The following is a 21,297-nucleotide window of genomic DNA, read 5'->3' as shown; positions in this document are numbered from 1 at the left end:
TTGCCTGAAAACTTACATAAAATGGAAACATTAAAAATATCATGTCAGGATCCAATAGTGGGATATAGCTGGAATTTATAATAGATCAAATGGAAGATAGTGTTTTACTTATTAAATAAATAATTAAATTCAGAATTCTCTTTGATATGTTAGTGTTGAGGTTAATTAGAGTGTATGATTTAGAGTGAGGCATAATAAAAATAATATTGAAATAGGTATTATACAACCCAGAAACTCCTCTGAAATCACTGTTTATTTGCCCAGTGACCTTGGGCAAGAGAGCCTCAGCTTGACTCATCATCAGTTGAAATGTGTAGTTAACAATATCTTTATTGCCCTGAGATAATATATGTGAAAATATTACATAAAGTTCTATATTAAGGTGACTACTGTAAATAATAGTTAATATGTGCTATGCACTATAGTAAGCATTCACATAGTTCTTACAACAGTTTTATGAGACATTAATATTTCAGTTTTACAGATCAGGAAGGTAAGGTTCAAAGGGTATGCTACTTGATTGAGCTCACAGTATTGATGAGTGGGAAAGGCAGGATATGGATATGAGTTTGTCTGACACTAGACTTGATGCTCATAATTGCACAATTTTTATCTCTCATTTGAATAATAATTATTACCTAGAATAATGCATGGAAATGGAATTTCCTTTATTATCACCTCTGAATTATAACTGTGAAAGAGAAATAATATTTATTTTTCTTAAAAACAATGCAATGGAGTTCTAATTATCAAAATGTATTCTTCCTTTAGAATTTAATTGTCTTGGATCCGCTCACAGTGACTGAGGAAGAAATTAGACCATCACTAGAGAAGCGTCTTGAAGCTATTATCAGTGGGGCTGCACTATTAGCTGACTCTTCATGCACTAGAGATTTCCATCGGGAACGGATTATTGCAGAATGCAACGCCATTCGCCAGGCTCTCCAGGATCTGCTTTCAGAGTACATGAACAATGTAGGTAACTGGCTTTCCACCAATCCCATACACTGATATGTGCTGAAGTTCTTTCTGTGTACAAATGTGATAAATTATAAATGAGTACAAGTGTTACATAGGTTGGCTTTCTGCTTGGGTGCTGCTTACAGAGTACAGCATTGATATAGTAGTTTCTAGGGATGGGATCCAACTGTGTAATTGTTTTGTTTGAGGTGGTATTTAAATATTAGTTGAGGAAAGGAGTCAATGTTAGAGAAAATAAATGAGTTGGACATCAATTTAAAGGATAAAAGGAAAATGATGAGAAGGGCAGGATTATGTTGGTGAATAACAAAATTAGAGTTTAGACAGTATTAGATAGGGTTAATGCTGCAGAATCAGGGGTAATTTTTGAAGGTGTAAGGAGCTCATGTAATTTGTAACGTTAACTCCTAACCTTTTTCACATGTGACATAATGTCACAATTTTTTTGGAGTTTTAGCTATCTCATAGGAATAATAAAAATGCTGTCTAAATTTAGAGAGATGCAAAAGTATTTGTTTCAAGGTGCTTTTAGTTTCACTTCATCATCTTTATATATGATATATTCATTTCATATGTACATATCTACATCGATCTATGGAGTATCTATGCCAATTCTTACATTCAAATCTTATTGCTGTTTTCAAAATAGAGAAGAAAGCCTTGAAGACATTGGAGGCATATATTGTTCATAAAGCTTCCTTAAATAATAGAGCTAAACAAAATGAAGGATTTATATAATATATATAATTAATATATAATAATATATATTTATAAAATATTTTGTTCATCTGCCTTATAAATGGAATAATTAAAGAATTATAAGGGTACATTTTGAAAATTATTAGTTAGAAAGCATATGACTTTTTGGTGTGAAGTTGAAGATTTAGGATTGTTCAGGATAAGTAATTTATATGAATAATTGAAATGTGCTAAAATTAGTTAATAAGTTTTAAGGCTCCTTCTGCACATTTGATGTATCTCCATACTCTTAATATTTGATGACTTTGGCTCCCGACCAAAAATCGTTTGCCTGTCAAGAAATCAAAGTTGTAAAGCAGATTGTGTTAATAAGAACAACATGTTAGTAACATCATATCCTGCTTCTAAGCTAGAATATCTCCATTTTTAGCATATGATATATTCTTTTTCTATTTCCAGTATTTTTTATTATTTTTTATGGAAAATCATGACACAGCAAAAGAAATAGAAAATTATATAAGGCAAATATGAACCCAGAGAACATATATATTCTTAAAGATTTTTTAAGGGAAGTCATCAGTTATAAGAAACTCAAAAGATAATATTGTATTGGATTTCCTTCTCTCATGATCTGTAAACTATTAAAATTATTCTCATATTATAGATAAAAATACAATTATATTTAAGTTATTTTATCTCTAAACTATAAAATTATAGATAATTTCACTTCATCAGATATAGATAAAGTTGTTTCATTCCTTTAGATACAAAAGTGAACAGATACACATGCACAGTCACCTACATACATAGTCAAGGATGGCTACGTAATTGTGGAGCTTGATGCAAAATGAAAATGCAAATATTTTTGTTCAAAAGCAGGACAAAAACCTTTTTCCCTTTTCACAGTCTTGATTGACCCAACAAAGGTAATTTTTATTTGCTATTTAATGTTTGTCTCTCTAGTGTTTAGGGATACTTGTGGGAACATGCAGACCCTCACAGGTATCTGTGGCTTTTCCCCATGACTGTGACCCACTTTGCCTTTTGCCAAGGGTGACAGCGATTGTTGGGTGAGGGAGGCAGAACTAAATGTAAGTCTAGGACATATGCTTCATCACTCCATCAGACTGTGATATGAGAGCATTAAAGGCCAACCATGGGGTTCTTTCTGAGTATGGGGCCCTATGTGCAGTCACAGTCCCCAGAAGCTGGTCCTGTACATCATCAATACATATCACATAAGTGATTTCATGGCTCTCTTCAACTTTGGGTTAAAAACTATTTGAGTCAAAAATACTCATACCAAAGTTGAAGTGATGGGAACATTCTATCCTGGGAGCAATCATTAAGAAAGGGCATTATATCTAGATATTTATAAACAATAATAAAACCAACTGAAAGTTGGTCTGCTTTTTACTATCACTGTGTTCTAGCAATTCTAAATGTTAAGTGAGAAAATGTTTTCCTCAAAACTTTTTCTAAGTTCTAAACAATTACTGTGGTTAGAATTGACTTTTAGTAATATGTATTATGATTCAAATTGCACATTTTATTATTATACTTTAATAACCATTATATTCCTTATACATTTAAACAGCAGATTCAAAATAAACAATGATGACACAATGATTGTAAAGACAAAAAACTAGAAATAGAGTCACTTCAATTCTCTTATTTTATGTGATCATTTAGAATTTTTATTTCAATTTCTAAATTATGACAGTGGAACAGTATGAATTGCCAGGGGTAATATTTGTGTTAAGTAAATGCAAATTTTATACATGTGAAGTCCATATGTAAAAAACTTTTTTCATTTGTGTAATAATTTACTGACTTTGAGTACTAACTTTGAAATTTGTTTCCCTTTTAAGATTTGTCCATTGCTTTAAAGTTAAAGAACATATCAAAAGAATAATGATTATTACTGAAAAGTAATTTTGTCAAACAGAAAAGAGATGTTTAAATATCAACTCCAGTTATCTACTTCAGTGCTACATGAGGCACTGAAAATATATATATATATATATATATATATATATATGTATTTTTCTATGTTTTACTTCTCTTTTTCTTAACAGTGGTTTACTCTGATATTCAGTTTCAAGGCCCATTTGTCAAGTAAAATTTATATTACTAATATCCTTCTGTTAGATATGTTAGTTTTAAAACAAGGTAAGTTCTGTGTTAGAAGAGTGAAGTGGAAAGAAGCTTCTTCAGTTATAATATGCAAATAATTAAGATCAGAGGTAAGTAGCTTTTTTTTAAGTCATTTTCAGGTAATTATCTTAACTCACATATATATTTTTTAAGGATAGCCTCAATGTAGGAATTTAAATGTTTTTCAGTTATTTAATTGGGTAGGTCCTACTACCCTTCATGCTTGATGGAGGCTGTTTTCTTCTTCCTTCCTCATTCCCTCATGTTTCCTTGTTCCTCTTCTGGCATAGAAGAGTAAATGCCCCTGAAATACCTCTCTCTAGTGGCACTTTCCCATTTTTAGCTCTCATCCCTGTTGGAATTTCTATGTTTACTTGCTGGACAGGAGCTCTAAGAGAGTGAGAATTATCTCCCCAGCCATTAGCACAGAGACTTGCAAGTAGTTGGTGCTCAGTAATTATTATGTGGATACAGGTAGATTGAATTTAGTGTTTGCTTCTCAGTTTTTTAAATTAAAGTAACAGTGTGCCTAAAGCAATTAATTTGTATTTATTTATTATATTAAATGATAACCATGGAGAAAACATGGAAGGATTAATAGTAAGAACAGAAATATAGGAAAGGAAAAAGAACAGAGGAGAGAAAACTGTTCTTTGGGTGATCTTAGTATATATATATATATATATATATATATATATATATATATATTTATTATAGCAGCACTATATATATATATATATATATAGTGTGTATATATATACACACTATATATATAACACTATATATCTTTATCTATCTATTCCTTTCTCTTAGGGTATAATGTTAAATACTTATTGAGGAAGGCATTTTTTTTTTTTCAGGGAATGAAAGACTTAATGTGTGTGGGTAATGTCTGGTGATCTGCCCTAATGTTGGTGTTGAGGTCAGAGAAGGAGGAACTAAATTTATGCAGTGGAGGTTCACATGATCAGAAATCCATTTATATGCACATTATATTAACATTCTATTATAAGTACAATCCATTAATAATGAAAAATGTGAATTCGTAGTATTATGAGAAAACACTACAGAAGCAGTGTACTAGCTCCTTTTCATAAAACAGTGCAGTGTTTTAGGCCTTATAGTAGTATCTTGATTTAGACAATGAATATTGGAATTAAACAGCAGGAACCAATCTGGAAGAATAATGGGATATATTATCAGAATACATTCCCAAGTTTATTTTTATTTTAGGATTATATCACAAATGATGTTTCTTTATAACTGTTTCATCAACTTTAATGAAAGGGAATGTACTTTGCTGGTATTAGCTGAGCTCAAACCTTTCTCAGAATTTGCTCAAGAATTTTAGGATAGCTGTTGTACTTTAGTCCTCAACTTCCAGTTTAAAGAATGCTGTGCAGGAAACCACAAATGTTGGAGAGGATGTGGAGAAAGGGGAACCCTCCTGCACTGTTGGTGGGAATGTGAACTGGTGCAGCCACTCTGAAAAACTGTGTGGAGGTTCCTCAAAGAGTTAAAAATAGACCTGCCCTATGACCCAACAATTGCACTGCTGGGGATTTACCCCAAAGATACAGATGCAATGAAATGCCGGGACACCTGCACCCCGATGTTTATAGCAGCAATGTCCACAATAGCTAAGCTGTGGAAGGAGCCTCGGTGTCCATCGAAAGATGAATGGATAAGGAAGATGAGGTTTATGTATACAATGGAATATTACTCAGCCATTAGAAATGACAAATACCCACCATTTGCTTCGACGTGGATGGAACTAGAGGGTATTATGCTGAGTGAAATAAGTCAATTGGAGAAGGACAAACATTATATGGTCTCATTCATTTGGGGAATATAAAAAATAGTGAAAAGGAATAAAGGGGAAAGGAGGAAAAGGGAGTGGGAAATATCAGAAAGGGAGACAGAACATGAGAGACTCCTAACTCTGGGAAACGAACTAGGGGTGGGGGAAGAGGAGGTGGGTGGGGGTTGGGGGTGATGGGCACTGAGGTGGGCACTTGATGGGATGAGCACTGGGTGTTATTCTTATGTTGGCAAATTGAACACCAATAAAAAATAAATTTACAAAAAAATATAAAAAAAAAAGAAAAAGGAAGAAAAAAAGAATGCAGTGTCTCATTTGGTGGGCCTGGTTTGCTTTTCAGATTAGTTAGGAGCTTTTGTAATTGGGCTGTTGACAGAGTAAATGCTTGATAATTATTGAGACACAATAAAGATAACTGTGAAAACTTAAAGCAAGATTAACACTCATTGTAACCTGTGGATGTTTTATGTGAATGTGACTTCAAGACTTCAAATTTTGTAAGCTTGTTGAGTAGAGAGGTTCAGCAATGGGAAATTAATATAGTTTATGTTTTCTCAGACTCAGTCCACATGACCAGTTTGAGTCTAGATGACTTTACTTCTTAAACAGATCAGTAAGTCTTGATCATTTTTTTGACTCAAACTCTATTTAGTTAAATTCAATGTCTTGTGACATTAGTAAGAAATTAGTAGGAAATTAAACCAGATGGATCTATAACAGAAAAAACAGACAACCACTTAGCATTTTAGTGATTATGTATATTTGTCCTGATATTTTCCATATATATATAATCTTTTTACATCCATAGGTCAAAAGTCTGACAAGTCTCACTGGGATAAAAAAGTAAGTGTTAGCAATGCTGCATTCTTTTCTGGAGTCTGTAGGGAGAAATCCACTTCTTTGCCTTAACTTCTAGAGGCCATCCACATTCCTTATAGCCTTTCTCCAGTTTCACAGCCATCAATGTCACGTTTCTCTGAATCTGTTTCTGTCCTCACATCTCTTTCTCTGACCCCAGCCAGGAAATGTTTGCTACTTTTTAGGACTCATGTGATTAGATAGGGCCCATCCAAATTATCCAGGATAGTCATGCCATCTCATGGCTCTTATCCTTATTTACATCTGTAAAGTTCCTTTTGTCATGTAATCTGCTCACAGACTCTGGGAATTAGGATGTGAGCATCTCTGGGAGGCCCATGACATACACTAATTTCAGTCTTCCTTCCAGTCGCTTCTGTGGAATCATCACTCCTTACATTTTGAATCTATTATTTTGAATCTTACTTACTTCAAGCTTTATGCAGGCTGATCACATGTCTATTTCATTTACTATTTTCTTTCAAGCCTCAGGAACAATACTTAGCATTTAGAAGAGCTACATTGTATTTTTGAATGAAAGTATAAAATAAAATTATTGCATATTGTATATGCCATATAATAGTGAAACAGCTTCTTTGACATTAAATGAAATGAGCTCCAAGCATCTACTAGATTTATATGATGGATTGACTGTTATAAAAGGTCTTATTTTGCAAAGTATAGGTCTCTTCTAAAAATCAGTGTGAGTATTCAGAAACATAATTCTCTCATCACAGTCTCTTCATTTGGATGCACATATAGATATATTCTAAAACAAGATTTTTACTAATTAAAAAATATATTCCAAAGAATATTCAGAATCAGATGTTTAATTTTTGTTTTTTAAAACTTAGAAGTATATTTTTCTAAGGAATTTCTGCTTTTTTTCTTATACTTTCAGGATTCGTTAGACCTAGTTCAACTTCTCTGATGTACAGCGTAATTAAGGAATTCATGTGGGTGGGGCAGAGCAAGGAGGCTCTCTAAAGAAGGAAAGATTTTAGAGGGAAATCCGTTGTTTTTCTTTTAATTGGTGATCTTTCTATAATTGGTGAAAATGGAGTTGGAGGTGGGTGGCCGTCATACTTTATACTTGGTACTTTACTATAGGGAGTATTAGAGAGTTTAGTGAGCAATAGCTAAAGTAAATGAATCAGTTTTGGCTATATGGGAGCAATTTGCATTTCCAGACATCTTACTTCCCACTATTTTCTTCTTTTGGTGTTTTATGTGGAAGTGCATTGCTGGTTCTCATTATATGCTTGTTGAGTGAATAAATAATCAAATGGGCTTGCTTTTGATATTCAGAGGCCTATTTCATTTGGAAGTCATGGATTTAATTTATCCCCTCTCCTGGGGAATTACAAAGATTCACTAAATTCACAAAGATTCATCAAGGAGATGTTAAAGGGTTTTTCTTCATTAAAAGTCCACTACCTCTTTTCTGAAAATCCATTTTAGAAATAATTTCAGCCTTATTTTTCATGATGATAAGATAAAGAAGTTAGGATGATCTATATGCAATGATTTTAAATGCTAGAGACAAGTTAGAACTAAAATTCTAAAAATGTAAAGGTAGCTTCCAAGTCCCTTCTCTTCCTTTCCTCCTTCCTAACTTCCTTCCTTCCTTCTATCCTTCCCTCCCTCCTTTCATTCTTTCACATAACTGGCTTTTCTAACACAGAGAAGAAGGCAGAAACTTAACAAAATGTGAAGGTGGAGGAATTTATCCCAAATGAAAGAACAAGATAAGGTCATGGCCAGAGATCTAAGCCAGACAGATATAAATAACATGTCTGATGGAGAATTTAAGGCACCAATCTTCAGGATATTCACTGGGCTTGAGAAAAGAATAAAAAACATCAATCAGCAAGATCCATAACTCAGATATAAAAGAGTTATAAAAGAATCAATCAGAGATGAAAAGTACAATAAGCAAGATTAGAAACACACTTGATACAATGAACAGCAGGCTAGATGAAGAGGAATGAATTAATGACCTAAAGACAAAGTAATGAAAAGCAATGAAGCTGAACAAAGGAGAGAAAGAATTATAAAACGCAAGAATAGACTTAGGGAACTCGATGACTCCGTCAAACCATTTGCATTATAATATTCACATTATAGGGGTTTCAGAAGAAAGAGAAGATGGGGAAAATGTATTTGAAGAAATAATAGCTGAAAACTTTCCTAATCTGGGGAAGGAAACAGATAACCAGATCCAGGAGGCACAGAGGACTCCCATCAAAATAAAAAAAATCAGGCCAACACCAAGACATATTGTAATTAAATTTGCAAATATACTGATATAGAAAAAATTCTTAAAGCAGAAAAACAAAAGAAGTCATTAACTTACATGGGAGAACCCATAAGAGTAGCTGGAGATGTTTCAACAGAAACTTGGCAAGCCAGAAGGGACAAAGTATTGAATGAGAAAAATCTGCAGCCAAGAATATTCTATCCCGCAGGGCTATCATTCAGAACAGAAGGAAAGATGAAAAGTTTCCTAAATAAAGACTAAAGCATTCATGACCACTGAATTAGCAATGCAAGAAATATTAAAGGGGACCCTTTGAATGGAAAGGAGAGACCAAAAGTGACAGTATAAAGGCAGGAAACACAAAAGCAATAAAAATTTTCTGTAAAAATCAGTCAAGAAACTCACACAAATATATATATAAAACATATGCCTAAAACATAGGAGGAGAGGAGAAAAGAATTGGTTCAAACTTGAATGAACATCAACTTAATATAGATTATTTATAGAAGTTATATACAAGCCTAGTGGTAACCATATATCAAAACCACTAATAAACATGCAAAGAATAAAGAAAAAGAAATACAAATATATCACTAAAGAAAATTAGCAAAAATTGCAAGTGAAAAAGACAAGAAAGATCAGAGAAAATCTCCAGAAACAATAACAAAACAATTAATAAAATGGCAATGAATACATATCTATCAATAATTACTTTGATGTAAGTGGACTAAATGCTCCAGTCAAAAAACATAGGGTATCTGAATGGATAAAAAAACAAGACCCATTTATATACTGCATGTAAGAAACTCATTTTAGACCTAAAGATACTTGCAGATTGAAAGCAAGGCTTAGAGAAACATTTATCATTCAAACAGATGTCAAAAGAAAGCCAGGCAGCTATACTTATATTGGACAAAATATACTTTAAAATGAAGACTATAACAAGTCAAACAAGGATACTCCATAATAATAAAGGGAACAATCCAAAAAGAAGTTATAACAACTGTAAATGTTTATGCACCCAATCTGGGAACAGCCAAATATATAAAATAATAAATAACAAACATAAAGGAATGAATTGGTAATAACATAATAGTTATAGGGAACCTTAACACCCCACTTACATCAAGGGGCAGATCATCTTAACAGAAAACAAACAAAAAACAATGGATTTTAATGACAGATTGGACAAGATGAACTTAACAGATATATTCAGAACATTCCATCCTAAAACAGCAGAATAAATATTTTTTTCAAGTGCACATGGATCAATCTCCAGAATAGATCACATATTAAGTAAAAAAAAATGCCTCAACAAACAAATACAAAATGATTGAAGTCATACCATGCACCTTTTTTGACCATATACTATGAAATTAAAAATCAACTACAAGAAAAAATCTGGAAAGACCTCAAATACATGGAGATTAAACAACATGCTACTAAACAATTAATGGGTCTGTCAGAAAGTCAAAGAGGGAATAAAAAATACATGGAAACAAATGAAAATGAACACACAATGATCCAAAACCTTTGGCATGGAGCAAAAGCAGTCTTAAGAGGGAAATATATAGAATAAAGCCTAATTCAAGAGACAAGAAAAATCTCAAATAGATAAACTAAGCTTACACCTAAAGGAGCTAGAAAAAGAACAACAAATGAAGCCTAAAGCCAGTAGAAGGAAGGAAATAATAAAGATTGGAACAGAAAAAAAAAGTAAAAAAAAAAAAAAAACCCTAAAAAAAACAATAGAACAGATCATTGAAACCAGGAAAAAGTTCTTTGAAAAATCTATAAAATTGATAAAACTCTAGCCAGACTTATCAAAAAGAGAAAGGATCTAAATAGAATAACAAGTGACAGAGGAGAAACAATAACCAACAGCCCAGAAATACAATTATAAGTGGGTATTATGAAAAACTGTATGCCAACAAATTGGGCAATCTGCCAGAAATGGATAAATTCCTAGAAACATATAAATTACCAAAATTGAAATAGGAAGAAATAGAAAACTTGAACAAACTGATGACCAGCACGGAAATTGAATCAGTAATTTAAAAACTAAAGAAAGAAAAGTTCAGACCAGATGGCCTCATTGGCAAATTCTACCACACATTAAAGAAGAGTTAATATCTATACTTGCATACTACTCCCCCGCCCCCCCCAAAAAAAACAGAAAGGAAGGAAAACTTCTAAATTCATTCTATGAGGCCAGCATTACCCTGATACCAAAACCAGATAAAGACAATGCTAAAAAAAAGAATAGGCCAATATTTCTCAACAAAATACTAGCAAACAGAGTCCAAAAATACATTAAAAGACTTTATCATGATCAAGTGGGATTTATTCCTGGGTTGCAAGGATGGTTCAGTATTCACAAATCAACCAACATGATACATTACATTAGTAAAATAAAGGATAAGAACCATATGATTATTTCAATAGATGAAGAAAAAGCACTATTGAAAAAGCATTTGATTAAGTATAACATCCATTCATGATAAAAATCCCTCAACTAAGTAGGTTTAGAGGGAACATATATCAACAACATAAAAAACATTTTTCATATATGAAAAACCCACAGCTAACATCCTCCTTAATAGGGAAAAACTGAGAGATTTTCCTATAAAGTCAGAAACAAAACAGTGATATCTACTCTCACTACTTTTATTCAACATAGTACTGGAAATCCTAACTAACCACAGCAATCGAATAACAACAAAAAATAAAAGGCATCCAAGTTGATAAGGAAAAAGTAAAACTTCACTGTTTATAGATCACATGTTACTATGTATAGAAAATCTAAGTCTTACCCCCAAATTGCTTAGAATTGATAAATGAATTTGGTAAAGTCACAGCATACAAAATCAATGTACAGAAATCTGTTGCATTTTTTTACACTAATAATGACACAGCAGAAAGAGAGGTTAAGGAATCAAATCCATTAAAAATTACACCAAAAACAAGATTTTTAAGTATAAAGCTAACCAAAGAGGCAAAAGACCTATACTCTGAAAACCTTAAAACGCGGATGACTAAGATTAAAGATGACACAAAGAAATGGAAAGACATTCCATGCTCATGGATTAGAAGAACAAATATTAAAAATGCATATTGCATATACTACTGAAAGCAATGTAATGTAATCTCTATCAAAATACCACCAGCATTTTTCACAGAGTTAGAACAGACAACCCTAAAATTTGCATACAACTACCAAACACCCTGAATAATCAAAGCAACCTTGAAAAACAAAAGCAAAACTGGAGGCATCACAATCATGGACTTCAAGTTACATTACAAAGCTGTAGTGATTCAGATATTGTGTTAGTGGTACAAAAATAGATCAGTGGAACAGAATAGAAAACTCAGAAATGGACCCACAAGTATATGGTCAAGTAATCTTTGATTAAGCAGGAAGGAATATCCAATGGGAAAAAGACGATTTCTTCAGCAAATGGTGTTGGGAAAGCTGGCAGCAACATGCCAAAGAATAAAATTGGACCACTTTCTCATACCACATACAAAAATAAATTCAAAATGGATCAAAGGCCTAAATGTGAGTCCTGAAACCATAAAAATCCTGGAAGAGAACACAAGCAGTAGCTTCTTTCACACTGGCCATAGCAAATTCTCTCTAGATATGTCTCCTGAAGCAAACGAAGCAAATAAAAAATAAGCAAATAGGACTACATTAAGATAAAAAGCTGCTGCAGAGTGGAGGAAATAGTCAACAAAACTAAAAGGCAACCTACAGAATGGGAGAATGCAAATGACATATTTAATAGTGGTTAGTATCCAAAATATATCAACTTATGAAACTGAACACCTAAAAATGAATAATCCTACTAAAAGACAGGCAGAAGACATGAATAGACATTTCTCCAAAGAAGACATACAGATGGCCAATAGGCACATGAAAAAGATGCTCAACGTCACTGATCATCAGGGAAATACAAACTGAAACTTTAATGCGATATTACCTCACACTGTAAGAATGGCTAAAATCAACAACACAAGAAATAACAGTGTTAAAAATAGAACTACCTTATGAACTATCAATTGCACTATTAGGTATTTATCCAAAGGATATAAAGATACTGATTCAAAGGAGCACATGTATCCCAATGTTTATAGCAGCACTATCAACAATAGCCAAATTATGGAAAGAGCCCAAATATGTATTGAATAATGAATGGTTAAATATATGGTAAATATATACAATGGAATATTAGTGATTAAAAGGAATGAAATCTTGCTGTTTGCAACAATGTGGAAGGACTATGCTAAGTGAAATAAGTCCATCAGAGAACAAATACCACAGGATTTCACTCATATGTGGAATTTAAGAAACAAAACAGATAAACATAGGGGAAGGGAACAAAAATAAAATAAGATAAAAACAGAGAGGGAGGCAAACCATAAAAGATTCTTACCTATAAAGAACAATCTGAGAGTTGCTGCAGGGGAGAGGGGGGATGGGCTAAATAGGTGATGGGCGTTAAGTAAGATACTTGTTTGGTTGAGCACTGGAGGTTAAATATAAGTGATGAATCACTAAATTCTATTCCTGAAACTGCTACTATACTATGTTAACTAACTTGAATTTAAATTTAAAAAAAATCATGGATGCCCCTGCTAGAAGGGAAAAGATGAAGACAAAAGAGCTATCTGGTATAGAAGATATAACCTTTGAAACTTTGAACTAGGGGATCCCTGGGTGGCGCAGCGGTTTGGCGCCTGCCTTTGGCCCAGGGCGCGATCCTGGAGACCCGGGATCGAACCCACGTCGGGCTCCCGGTGCATGGGGCCTGCTTCTCCCTCTGCCTGTGTCTCTGCCTCTCTCTCTCACTGTGTGCCTATCATAAATAAATAATAAAAAAAAATTAAAAAAAAAAGAAACTTTGAACTATGCATTGCTCTTTGCTTGGAATATATAAGTCCTGCCACTTTTAAGATATCCTCCATTACTTTTTAATTATTTTCATTTTACACAAATTACCTCATTCCCTCCTGTGTTCTCCCTTTATCTGGTTAGTTTACTTTTAAAAAAATGGCTGCCTACTTTTTTTACTTTAGCTTTTCTATTTTTTCTTTAATTTAAATTCAAGCTAGTTAGCATACAGTATAATGCTAGTTTCAAGTACACAATATAGTGATTCAACACTTCCATATGGCACCTGGTACTCATCACAAATGCACCCCTTAATCCTCATCCCCTATTCATTCATTCATTCATTCATTCATTCATTCATTTATTCATGACAGAAACACACAGAAAGAGGCAGAGACACAGGCAGAGGGAGAAGCAGACCCCATGCAGGGAGCCGATGTGGGACTCCATCCTGGGTCTCCAGGATCACACCCCGGGTTGAAGGCGGCGCTAAACCGCTGGGCCACCAGGGTTGCCCCTCATCACCTATTTAACCCATTTCCCAACCCACCTCACTTCTGGTAACCAACAGTTTATTCTCTATAGTTAAGAGTCTGTTTCTTGGTTTGTCTCTCTCTCTCTCTTTTTTTCCCTTTGATCATTCGTTTTGTTTCTTAAATTGTACGTATGAGTAAAATCATATATTTGCCTTTCTCTGACTTAATCTTGCTTAGCATATTACTCTCTATCACCATCCATGTTGTTGCAAATGGCAAGATTTCATTCTTTTTGATTGCTAATATTCCATTACATATATTATATACTATATATATATATCACATGTTTATCCATTAATCAGTTTATGGACATTTGTGCTGTTTCTATATTTCCATGTCTTGGCTATGTAGATAATGCTGCCCAAAACATCAACGTGCATGTATTCATTTGAATTAGTATTTTTGTATTTTGTGTTAAATACCTAGTAGTGTGATTGCTGGATCATAGGGTAGTTCTATTTTTAACTTTTTGAAGACCTCCATAGTGTTTTCCAGAATGGGTGCACCAGTTTACATTCTCACTAACATTGCAATAGGGTTCTTTCTCTTCATCCTTACCAATATCTGTTTTTTCCAGTGTTGTTCATTTTAGCCATTCTGACAGGTGTAAACTGGTATCTCATTATGGTTTGTTTTGTATTTCCCTGATTATCAGTGATGTTAAGCACATGATTTCTAGTATTTGTGGGGAAAGTTAGTTGCTCACTTTAGGTTTCAACTGATCCTTTCCCAAGAAATGTGTCTCTTTTCTCCACAGTGTTTACGCCCTGCTCATGTAGTTCTTGGATGTTCCTGCTAGTTTGTTTTTAAATGTTGGAGTTCAAAGTTTTTTGTTACATAAAAAAAGGAAACAGGTTAAATGATAGAAATGACAATAATCAAGTAGGAAGAAAGAGTGTTGGCATGAAATGTTTGTTAGTTCAATGTTGTACAAAAAATAGTGGTTTTGAGCTGGGCGTAGTTCCTAGCTAGGAGGTGATATTTGAATGAAGAGAAAGATTGTTGTATTAGATGAAGTATAAGCTGACTCTGAGGTAAGGGTTAACACATTGAAGGTACACATGAAAGGAAGTGAAGAAGATTTGCGGTAGAAGTCCTAGACATCACTTGGTGAGCCCTAGAGCTGAGATGGCTGTTTGCAGTTGTCCCAAACTGAGATGAATCTTTGTCTCCCTGTAAAGGGTCACTCATAGAAGCAGTGTCACTTTGGACAAGAGGCTGCCTGCAGTTGAAGGCAACACTTAGGGAGGGACACAGCTGTGGGTCATCTGTAGTTGATATTTCCTATAAAGGAAAGTGAATCACCATAGAATCCATTATAATAGTTAATTGAAAAAAAGTAATATGGTGGGTTTTTTTTTTAGTGGACTTTGAACAATGGAATATTATTCTGTGTTAGCAATTACAGTCAGTATATTTGGCCTTCCATAGTTTTTAACTTACTGTTGGTAATGTTAAGGAAATTATTAGTTATTATTAACCATATAATTTGTAATCCAATTTAGAATACTTTTGAGAGATCAAGATGATCTATAATAATTAACAGGCACTGATCTATAAAAGGTGTAAGTCAGGACTGTCCCAAGCAGACATAGATATATGGTCACCTAGAAATTATGTGACTATTTATATATTACAGATGGAATAATACATATGAAGGGTTTTAAGAGGACTTTAACCTATTTTATTGATAGATTCTGCATTGGCCATAAAAGATAGCTAAAACATAAAGTTTGGTTAAAATTCTATTAGTGTTGTTGCAGTTTCTAGTCACATCATTCTTCTAGATTCACTGTGCTAAAAACTAGTGATTTCTGAGTCTTAACAATCACAATTTTAGTTTTTCTTTAAAGATTTTATTGGTTTATTCATAAAGAACACAGAGAGAGAGAGAGACAGAGACATAGGTGGAGGAAGTGGCAGGCTCCCTGTGGAGAGCCTGATGTGGAACTCGATCCTAGGACCCTGGGATCATACCCTGAGCCAAAGGCAGATGCTCAACTAATGAGCTACCCTGGTGCCCCACAATCACAATTTTAGTTGTCAAGGGGAATCAAACAAGTAAGTAAGCAAAATAAAGCACAATAAAAACTGTAATAGTTGTTAGTACTAAATACAATAATAGCACCAAGTAGGGAGTAGTAAGCTCCTCTGTAGTTGATCAGGGAAGGCTTCATGAAGGAGAATGTTCTAACACTTGCTTTTGAAACATAGACAGTTTGGAATTTCAGAAAGGGGTCACAGCTGTGCAAGGGCACAAAAGCAGGAATCAACATTGTGTGTTTAGTGTGGGAAACATAAGCGTTTGGTTTAGATGAAATGTATGGGAAAGGACAGATGACATGTAAGACTAAGTATTTACAAATTTACAAATAGATTTCTTTCAAATATTTGATAAAATTTCTTTGCTTTCAAAACAAGTCAAATTTCAATTTAAGCCTTTCTTTAATGCTAACCAATTATGAGTCCCTTATAATATCACCTTAGCTATTTTATCTTTATAAATCAGTTTCTATTTGTGATATCGTGTTTCACAGTAAGAAGTTTGTATTTGGTATTTGTCTCTTTTCCTGGCATAGAGTTCCTAAAGTCCTTGGAATTTTATAAGTGATGAGAGTGATAAATGTATCTTTTGTTGTATTGATAAGGTGATTTTGGATCGAAGGATGAGTATTGGTTGCCAGGTAAACCAACCCTGTGATCAGAAGATTATAACTCTCAGTATCACCCCCTGACCTCCTGGGGATAGGGGATAGGCTGGAGGTTGAATTCAATCACCAGTGGTCAGTAATTTAATCATTCAGGCCTATTTAATGAAGCCTCCATAGAACCCCATAAAAATGGGGTTCTAAGAGCTTTCTTATTGGCAAATACATGGAGATTTAGGAATAGTGGCACACTCAAGGACATATCTTGCACCCCTTCCCATATACCTTATCCTATGTATCTCTTCCATTTGGCTATTTTTTGAGTTATATCCTTTTATAATATACTAGTAATCTAGTAACTAGAATGCTTCTCTGAGTTCTGTGAGTTGCTCTAGCAAATTTATTGAACTTGAGGAGGGTGTTATAGTAACCTCTTGGAAGGTTACTATAACAAGTTACTATAACAAGGTAGCAACTTGGAATTGGCATCTGAGGTACTGAGGAGGTAGTGACAAATTTATAGTACTGAATTCTTTTTTTTAAAGATTTATTTATTTATTTTAGAGAGAGAGAGCATAAGCAGGAGGGGCACAGGGAGAACCAAAGAGAGAGAATCTCAGGCAGACTCTGTGCTGAGCCTAGAGCCCAATGTAGAGTTCCATCTCACGATCCCAAGGTCATAACCTGACCTGAAACCAAGACTCAAACACTCAACTAACTGCACCACCCTGGCACCACTGTAGTACTGAACTCTGAACCTATGGAATCTGATGTTATTTCTGAGTAGATGGTATTCAGAATTGAGTTGAACTGTGGAACACTTTGCTGATGTTCTGAGAACTGCTTGTTGGCATGAGAGAAACTGCCTCCTGCCACATTGGAATTAGTACTAGAATATTTTATCATTGAAACATATTTTTGAATGAATTTGTAGGTAGGCTCTGAAAAAAAAGTTATCTTACCTTTGTGATATAACTTTAGGATCAAAGTTCAGTTCATAGCTTTATTTCTATGCTGAAGTAGGTTTAGCAGTCAGACACAGATAAGCAATTTGTGTAGCTGATTTGCTTGACTATTTGCTACACTTAATAATTAATTGGAGAAGACTATTAGTGATCTACAAATTGCAAATTGTGCTATTTTTTGGTTCCTCTTTTTGCAACATAAATATTCATATGTTTTTAAGTCTTGTAACCACAACAAAATAACTTACTGAATTCTTGACATGAATTTACTCACTTGTTTTCCTCTGAAAAAAGAAATTGAAACTAGGTTTGCCTAAGTTTTTTCCTAAGAGGTAACTATTCCATTTTGTATCTGACAAAACTTAACCAAGGTTGTTGATTGACAAAACTTTATCATTCCGATAAGTTGTTTACTTTAATGTACTAAGGCAACATTAACTGTTTCAGTTTGATATTTACATAAACTTGAAGCAGATTGAGTGTGATTCAGTCTGATGGACCTATACCTCATTTGAAAATACTTTTTTTCATTTATATATGGCAAGAATATATAAGAAGTTTTATCTCCCTATAAAAAGTTTATTACTGGGGTGCCTGGCTAGCTCAGTTGGTAGAACATGTGACTCTTGATCTTGGGGTTGTAAATTTGAACCCCACATTGGATTAGAGATTACCTAAAAATAAAATCTTAATTTTTTTTTAATTAAACATTATTGGGGCACTTGGATCGATCAGTGGTTAAGTGTCTGCCTTTGGTTCAGGTTGTGATCCCACGGTCCTAGGATTGAGACCCGTATCAGGCACCCCTCAAGGGGCCTGCATCTCCCTCTGCCTATGTCTCTGCCTCTCTCTCTGCGTCTCTCATGAATAAATAAATAAAACCTTTAAAAAAATAAAAAATAAAATTAAGCATTATTATTTCTTATTTTTTAAAAGATTTTATTTATTTATTTGACAGCAAAGCAGGGGGAGTGGCAGGCAGAGGGAGAGGGAGAAGCAGGGAGCCAGCTAAGCAGGGAGCCCAACGTAGGACTTGATCCCAGGGCCCTGAGGTCATGACCAGAGCTGAAGGCTGATGCTTAACTGACTGAGCCACCCAGGCGCATCTTAAAAAAAATTTTTTTAGTCCTATCTGAAGAGGAAGAACAATGCTCCCACCTCCTGCCCCTGATATTCACACTCTAATCGCTGAAACCTATTAGACAAGGGACTTTGCAGATGTGATTAAGGACAGGGACTTTGAGATGGAGAGATTTTTCCTAGATTAAATGGGTGGGCCAATCTAATCACAAGAGTCCTTGAAAGCAGAGAATCTCTCCTGCCTGGATCAGAGAGAGATGAGATGAAAGAAGGAGGAGAGATTCAAAGAATGAGAGAGAGTCAACTCACCATTGCCGCTTTGAAGATGGAGGAAGGGGGCCATGAACCAATGTATGTGGGTGGCTGCTGTAGCTGGAAATGGCCCTCAGATGACAGTCAGCAAGAAAACAGGGTTCTCAGTCCTATTAAGCACAAGGAACTGAGTATTCCAACAAACCAACTGGACAAGTACACAGATTCTCACCTAGAGCCTCCTAAAAGAAACAACCCAGCTGACACTGTGATTTTAGCTCAATGTCCTACTTCTGATCTATAGAGATGTAAGGCAATAAATTTGTATTGTTTCAGCACAAAGTTTGTGTTAATTTGTTTGTGTTAATTTGTTGCAACCACAATAGAAAATTAATACACAATCTTAATCAAGGGTCATGTAGTTTACTTTTGTAGAGAAACTGTGAGCAAATTTGAAATCTTCTGTGAAATGAATTGCTGCAATTACATAGTAAGAATGTACATATATTAAAATCTGAAATATATATTTAAATCTCAGGAAAAGCAATTAGTTTTATAGACATACCAAAATATTGATTTTGCATGTGCTTATGTATCTCACATAAGATTTAGCATGAAGTAATTAAAATGCCTGAAAACCATTTAATGATATAAACACCATGAACACCATGTGTTGTGGTACTACACAATGGAAAATATGATTTAGTTTATTTTCTGAGCCAGTGCTTTCCAATGGAAAATTATGCAAACTAGAATAATATGTCATTTAAAATTTTCTAGTAGCCACATGCAATGAAATGAACAGGTAAAATAATAAATTTTATTTAATTAACTATATGCAAAATATTTCAAAATATAGTCATAAACATTATCGGTGAGGTAGTTTACAATCTTTTTAGTACTACGTTCTTGATATCTGTTGTGCATTTTACATTTATAGTACATCTGGACTTGCCACACTTCAAGTGTTCAGTAGCACTTGTGGTTAGTAGATACTGTATTGGACACCATAGCTCTGTGCAGAAATTCTTTCCCCACCATAGGGCTTTGGATGCCTGATAACCTCCATGTTTCTACCACTTTAATAAAGCTACTGTTAGAAAAGGTAACAAAAGAAAAAAGAGACAGAATACTTAGGTCAGGGAGAAGAGCTATAGCGTCATGCTGTCATTTCTGGTGTTACCCAGTAAAAAATAAGCAACTGGTCTTTTACGCTAGTATATTGGAAAAAACCCAAACTTTCCATATGTGGTAAATTACAAATTTCCAAAATGGTCACAATAATATCTCCATTTTGCATATTCTTTATTGGTTTGACTGCCTTTCCTCCATCATTATGTTGGAGTGTAATACCCTTTTTCTTGAACATAGGCTTGCCTTAATGACTTTCTTGATCACTTAAATGTGACAGAAGCCAAGTTCTGGGACTTCTAAGGCTAAAAGGTCCTTTCACCTTCCATGTAAATCTCTTAGAATGATCAGTCTTGGGATACTCCCTCTCAGAACACAGTTGGTACATTGTAGGAAGTCCAACCCACATAGAGAGGCCAAAACTAGGTAGGCACTTTGGCTGACAGCCTCACCTGAGTTTTTATCCAAAAACCACCATCAATTACCAGCCCTGTGACTGTGCTTTCTTGGATAGCCAACTCAAAATGACTGCAACTGAGGCCAAACTTTGACCTCAGCTACATAGAGACCTGTGTGTGAAATCCTGGCTGTGTTCAGTCATACTTCAGAACTATGAGAAAGAATAAAAAGTTGTTGCTTTTAGCCACTAAGTTTTGGGATGGACTCTTATACGGCAACGGATAATCAAAATACTATAGAATTTGATTGGAAAATACTTTACTTGGAAAAGAACATGAAGAATCAGAATCACACTAACACCAAATATAAGAAACTACCTACAAGGTACAGAGGACAGAGGTAGATTGTTCCCTTAGCTATAGTGGTCAAGGGTTATTAATAAAAGCTTTTTGAGGAGAAAGATGAAATTGATAATTACTAAGTAGAGGTATTTAGATAAATCTGTTAATAATCCATTATGTGTTAAAGTGAAACAACCCTAGATATCCTTATAATAGAGATCTGGAGTGGGTAAACCTTATCTAACTATAAGTTAAAATTCTTGTGCCCAATGCG

The 21,297-nt window shown here is 34.2% G+C and overlaps 1 protein-coding gene across 7 annotated transcripts in view; it reads left to right on the top strand.

Annotated features, from left to right (window-relative positions):
• Positions 1-21,297, top strand: part of CTNNA3 (catenin alpha 3) — a 1,671,697-nt gene that overhangs the window by 463,607 nt on the left and 1,186,793 nt on the right. For all 7 annotated transcript variants that reach the window (XM_035715351.2, XM_035715352.2, XM_035715353.2 and 4 more), the window contains exon 7: positions 772-975. In XM_035715351.2, the coding sequence (XP_035571244.1) occupies positions 772-975 (204 nt within the window). The remainder of the gene's footprint in view (positions 1-771; positions 976-21,297) is intronic.

The sequence above is a fragment of the Canis lupus genome, chromosome 4, assembly GCF_003254725.2.
Source record: "Canis lupus dingo isolate Sandy chromosome 4, ASM325472v2, whole genome shotgun sequence".
NCBI classification, from domain to species: Eukaryota; Metazoa; Chordata; class Mammalia; order Carnivora; family Canidae; genus Canis; species Canis lupus.
This window is presented reverse-complemented; position numbering and strand designations above follow the sequence as displayed.